This window comes from Salmo trutta, chromosome 4 (assembly GCF_901001165.1).
Source record: "Salmo trutta chromosome 4, fSalTru1.1, whole genome shotgun sequence".
In the NCBI taxonomy this organism is placed as follows: Eukaryota; Metazoa; Chordata; class Actinopteri; order Salmoniformes; family Salmonidae; genus Salmo; species Salmo trutta.
Genome location: NC_042960.1, coordinates 60,155,370 through 60,161,793, shown reverse-complemented (window position 1 = coordinate 60,161,793; position 6,424 = coordinate 60,155,370). Strand labels below are relative to the sequence as shown.

Below are 6,424 nucleotides of genomic sequence, written 5' to 3'. Positions count from 1 at the left end.
TGTGTGTGATTTTCATTCCAAGAGAATTCCAGTTTCATGTCATATTACAATAACTGCTGTATATTTCATGTTGGGAAATATTAATATTATGAAAACCCTTGTGGACAATACATAGAAACATCCATTCATGACACCTGATGTGTGTCTGTTTAAGTACTCTTCACATCTGCTTTTAAACTGGTATAATACAGATATAATTCATACAAATTCCAGAGATTGTACTTTGACAGTGGTTGCTGCAATAGTCTGTGAGTTTTGGACATGAACAGGGTAATTCAAGGCAAATCATTCAGGGCCTGATTCAGACATGAAAACACTAATTCACTCAAGACAATATGTATACTTTCTCGTATAATGCCTACACAATTCAGCTAAATCAAATTATCACTTTTAATTACAAATACAGTACCAGTCAAAAGTTTGGAAACACCTAGTCATCAAAGGATTTTTCTTTATTTTTACTATTTTCTACATTGTAGAATAATAGTGAATCATGGAATGAGCAAGATGGTGTTAAACAAATAAAAATATATTTTATATTTGAGATTCTTCAAAGTAGCCACCCTTTGCCTTGATGACAGCTTTGCACACTCTTGGCATTCTCTCAACCAGCTTCATGAGGTAGTCACCTGGAATGCATTTTAATTAACAGGTGTGCCTCGTTAAAAGTTAATATGTGGAATTTCTTTTCTTCTTAATGTGTTTGAGCCAATCAGTTGAGTTGTGACAAGGTAGGAGTGGTATACAGAAGATAGCCCTATTTGGTAAAAGACCAAGTCCATATTATGGCAAAAACAGCTCAAATAAGCAAAGATAAATGACAGTCCATCATTACTTTAAGACATGCAGGTCAGTCAATTCTGAAAATTCAAAGAACTTTGAAAGTTTCTTCCAGTGCAGTTGCAAAAACCATCAAGAGCTATGATGAAACTGGCTCTCATGAGGACCACCACAGGAAAGGAAGACCCAGAGTTACCTCTGCTGAAGAAGATAAGTTCACTGCACCTCAGATTGCAGCCCAAATAAATACTTCAGAGTTCGAATAACCGACACATCTCAAAATCAACTATTCAGAGGAGACTTCTTGAATCAGACCTTCATGGTCGAATTGCTTCAAAGAAACCAAGATTAAAGGACACCAATAATAAGAAGAGACTTTCTTGGGCTAAGAAACACGAACAATGGACATTAGACCGGTGGAAATCTCTCCTTTGGTCTGATGAGTCCAAATTTGAGATTTTTGGTTCCAACCGACATGTCTTTGTGAGATGCAGAGTAGGTGAACGGATGATCTCCGCATGTGTGGTTCCCACAGTGAAGCATGGAGGAGGAGGTGTGATGGTGTGGGGGTGCTTTGCTAGTGACACTGTCTGTGATTTATTTAGAATACAGGGCACACTTAACCAGCATGGCTACCACAGCATTCTGGAGCGATACGCCATCCCATCTGGTTTTCTTTAAGTGGGACTATCATTTGTTTTTCAACAGGACAATGACCAAACACACCTCCAGGCTGCGTAAGGGCTACTTGACCAACAAGGAGAGTGATGGAATACTGCATCAGATTACCTGGCCTCCACAATCACCTGACATATTTTTTGATTTAACACTTTTCTTTGTTACTACATGATTCCATATGTGTTATTTCATATTTTTGATGTGTTCGCTATTATTCTACAATGTAGAACATAGTAAAAATAAAGAAAAACCCTTGAATGAGTAGGTGTGTCCAAACTTTTGACTGGTACTGTATATGTACATACTCTACATATATTCTAATTCATCAAACTTGAGCTAAGATTAAGTTTTATATGATGGATTCACAAAATGAAGCACCTGATAAAGGAACACATTTCAAACATACTTTACATTGTCATCCACAATATATCACAATATAGCATTTCCAATAGTAAAATACTAAGGGGAAAATCTTAAATTTAGAAAAGGATTGTGAGATCAACAAAATGCACACTTTACAATTGCGAAGGTGTGACTTTTTATTGTTAAAACCCTTTCACAAACGCTCATTGTTACAGTACTTTGTTCTTTTGAGAGACGTGTCCCTGGACATGTGGACAGACCTCGGTGCTCTACGGCCCTCTATTCCATGTTGCTGAGTCAGGGGTTAGTACAATGGGGTTCACAGGTATAAAAAGAAAGGTTTTAAACCAGTAGAATAACAGTTCCCCAGCAAGAGCAGCAGCAGCACAGAGAGACAAAATGACCTCCACCGGCATGAACATGAACGGCAGAGTAAGTATTATATTTAGTGTATTTATTAATATAAATGTTCCTAGCTTGTTAGACTGAGTGCACTTTAGTACTCTAGTGTCAGAGCACAAGGCAACCTTAATCCCAGAAACCTGATAGTCAGTGGGATTGGGCAAGGCCTAACATGTAGCAATGTGTTTTTATATGTTTGAATGGGGAATATTAATGATCCTTGCTTATTTTCAGATCACCTTCTACGAGGACAGGAACTTCCAGGGTCGTTCCTATGAGTGCAGCAGCGACTGCCCTGACATGTCCTCCTACCTAAGCCGCTGCCAGTCCTGCAGGGTTGAGAGTGGCTGCTTCATGGTGTACGACCGTCCCAACTACATGGGAAACCAGTGGTTCATGAAGAGGGGAGAGTATTCTGACTACCAGCGCATGATGGGAATGACCGACATCAGGTCTTGCCGCATGATCCCCATGGTAAGCCTACTAACACACACAGATGTGTTAGTTACCTCGTAGTCTTCTTTGTTGTTGTTGATACATCCACCTATGCCCATTAGTCAGTATGACTACAATCTTCTATACATGCATGATACATTTTGCATTACAGTTCCCGATTTCTCCCTAAAACATGTTGTTCATAATGTTACAGCACAGAGGATCTTTCAGGATGAGGATCTACGAGAGGGAGAACTTTGGAGGTCAGATGCACGAGATGATGGACGACTGTGACAGCATCATGGATCGTTACCGTATGAACAACTGCATGTCCTGCAACGTTATGGACGGCCACTGGCTCATGTATGAGCAGCCCCAGTACAGAGGCAGGATGATGTACATGAGGCCTGGAGAGTACAGAAACTTTAACCAGATGGGCATGGGCATGAGGTTCATGAGCATGAGACGTATCAACGAGTCCTGTTACTAGATATAGCTTTTACTGATACAAATACAAGAAGCCATTGAATAAAAACATTTTAAAAAAGGACATCTTGCAAATGGCTTTTTTACACTTAACCTGAACCCATGTCATCTAGGTCAAAATGTAGCACTTTTCTAAGCCATACTCAACAATGAAACATTTACATTTTAGTCATTTAGCAGATGCTCTTATCCAGAGCGGCTTACAGTAGTGAGTGCATACATTTCATACATTTATTTTTTATTTTTCCCAGGGTTGTGGGAATCGAACCCACAACCCTGGTGCTGCAAACACCATGCTCTACCAACTGAGCCACACGGGACCGTGAAACGTTTTCAATACCATTACCATCTCAAAGAATATAAATGTCAGTTGACAAAAATATTATTGTTCTAACATAAGCTACTCAACATGGCAGATTCTAAATCAAATTGAGAGGAAAGACATTTACATATTTTGCATAAACCCAAAAACGGAGTCAGCACCCTGTTCCAGAAATTCCAACTTTGAATAGAAAACGTATGCTGTTAAATAAGTAATATTTAAACAGCAAATTGGACAGTATTACCTAGTGTTGATTTTCAGTGTTACATTTCTAGTGTTGATTCAGGTGTAAAATAACCCCAGTGTTGCAGGTAGACATTTTTAGGATTGTTTTTAATATCTGTGTTTTTGCATGTACATTGATTGATTGATTAATCTTATGCAACACACAGATAAATAACATACATTTTTCAAAACGAATCTACTCAGTTAGTTCGATTTATTAAACCCGTTACTGAAATGGTTGTTCCAGTTTAAATTGTTTATGTGGCAAGGTGTAAGTGTCAGCGTTAAGCACAGTGTTAATTTAACACTGAAAAGTGTGGACCTGTATAGACACTGGCCCAATGAACACTGTCAGTGTTGTTTTAACACTGGAGAATTTGCTGTGTATGAATGATTGGACAGATATACAACTAACCTGTTTTCCCTGGTATAAATCTGTGCTAAAAAGGGCAGAAACTAGCAGACACTGAGACCTGTGCACCTCTGCATTACATGAACATGAGGAGGGTGGTGAAGGGAGTCTTGTACGCAGTCAAACATCATGTCCTAGATCAGTGTCTTCAGTCAGTGGCCTGGAGCCATGTCAGGGTCAAGGGTCAATCTGTGTGGAAACGGAGGGTTGGGATAGGGTCAGGCTGTGTGGAGATATCAGTGGGCGAGAGCCTGAAGTGGATCGATATCTTGAGAGATAGAGTTGTTGGGGTCTATTTTCATGACAGGCAATATAGATGTCTGTGTGTTTTCTTAACAGGTTTAATAGGTGCAGATGGGACCAAGGAAGAAGGTCAGGCTTACATGTAATCCATCAAATAAACGCACTGAGTCAAAGATTCTGTAAAGTTATGAGGATTTGCCCTTGATGCCGATAAGGACCTACGTTAGTTATACTTCACTGCATACTGAGACAATGCCAGCACGATGAATGATACACTACATGGCCAAAAGTATGTGGACACCTGTTTAAATTAGTGGATTCGGCTATTTCAGCCACACCCGTTGCTGACAGGGGCATAAAATCGAGCACACAGCCATGCAATCTCTATAGACAAACATTGGCACTAGAATGGCCTGAAGAGCTCAGTGACTTTCAACGCGGCACCGTCATAGAATGGCATCTTTTCAACAAGTCAGTTCGTCAAATATCTGCACCGGTAGAGCTGCCCCGGTCAACTGTAAGTGCTGTTATTGTGAAATGGCAGTGGTGTGAAAGTACCCAATTGTCATACTTGAGTAAAATTATAGATACCTTAATAGAAAGTTACTCAAGTAAACGTCAAAGTTACCAAGTAAAGTATTACTTGAGTAAAAGTCTAAAAGTATTCGTTTCTAAATATACTCAAATATCAAAAGTAACTGTAATTGATCAAATACACTTAAGTATCAAAAGTAAAAGTATAAATCATTTCAAATTCTTTATATTAAGCAAAGCAGATGGCACCACTTTCTTGTTTTTAAACTGTACGTGTAGCCATGGGCACACTGCAACACTCAAGACATAATTTACAAACTATGCATTTGTGTTTATTGAATCCGACAGATCAGAGGCAGTAGGGATGACCACATATTCTCTTGATAAGTGTGTGAATTGGCCAACTTTCCTGTACTTCTTAGCATTCATAATGTAACAAGTACTTTTGGGTGTCAAGGAAAATGTAGGGAGTAAAAAGTACATTTTATTTAGGAATGCAGTGAAGTTAAAGTAAAAGTTGTCAAAAATATAAATAGTAAAGTACAGTACAGATACCATAACAAACAATTTCAGTAGTACTTAAAAGTATTTCTACATAAGTACTATATGCCACTGTGAATTGGAAACGTCTAGGAGCAACAACGGCTTAGCCGCGAAGTAGTAGGCCACAGAAGCTCACAGAACTGTACCGCTGAGTGCTGAAGTGCGGAAAAATCGTCTGTCCTCGGTCACAACACTCACTACCGAGTTCCAACCTGCCTCTGGAAGCAACGTCAGCACAAGAACAGTTCATTTGGAGCTTCATGAAATGGGTTTCCATGGCCAAGCAGCCGCACATCAGCCTAAGATCACCATGCGCAATGCCAAGCATCGGCTGGCGTGGTATAAAACTCGCCGCCATTGGACTCCGGAGCAGTGGAAACGCATTCTCTGGAGTGTTGAATCACGCTTCACCATCTGGCAGTCCAACAGACAAATCTGGGTTTGGCGGATGCCAGGAGAACGCTACCTTCCCGAATGCATAGTGTCAACTTTAAAGTTTGGTGGAGGAGGAATAATGGTCTGGGGCTGTTTTTCACGGTTCAGGCTAGGCCCCTTAGTTCCAGTGAAGGAAATGTTACAGCTACAGTGTACAGTGACATTCTAGACGATTCTGTGCTTCCAACTTTGTGGCAACAGTTTGGGGAAGGCCTTTTCCTCTTTCAGCATGACAATAGCCCCGTGCACAAAACGAGGTTCATACTGAAATGATTTGTCGAGATCATGTGGAAGAACTTGACTAGCCTGCACAGAGCCCTGACCTCAACCCCATCGAACACCTTTGGGATGAATTGGAACGGCAACTGTGAGCAAGGCCTAATTGCCCAACATCAGTGCCCACCTCACTAATGCTCTTGTGTCTGAATGGAAGCAAGACACCCCAGCAACTTTCTAACGTCTAGCATAAAGCCTTCCCAGAAGAGTGGAGGCTGTTATAGCAGCAAAGAGGGACCAACTCCATATTAAAGCCCATGATTTTGGAATGAGATGTTCAACGAGCAGGT

General features: G+C 40.3%; 1 protein-coding gene across 1 annotated transcript; it reads left to right on the top strand.

Moving 5' to 3' along the window:
- Positions 1-2,179: 2,179 nt before the first annotated feature.
- On the top strand, positions 2,180-3,153 carry LOC115191557 (gamma-crystallin M2). The gene is made up of 3 exons (XM_029749352.1): positions 2,180-2,253; positions 2,458-2,697; positions 2,873-3,153. The coding sequence occupies exons 1-3, from the start codon at positions 2,221-2,223 to the stop codon at positions 3,146-3,148; spliced, it is 549 nt and encodes a 182-aa protein (XP_029605212.1). The 5' UTR covers positions 2,180-2,220; the 3' UTR covers positions 3,149-3,153.
- Positions 3,154-6,424: the final 3,271 nt, after the last annotated feature.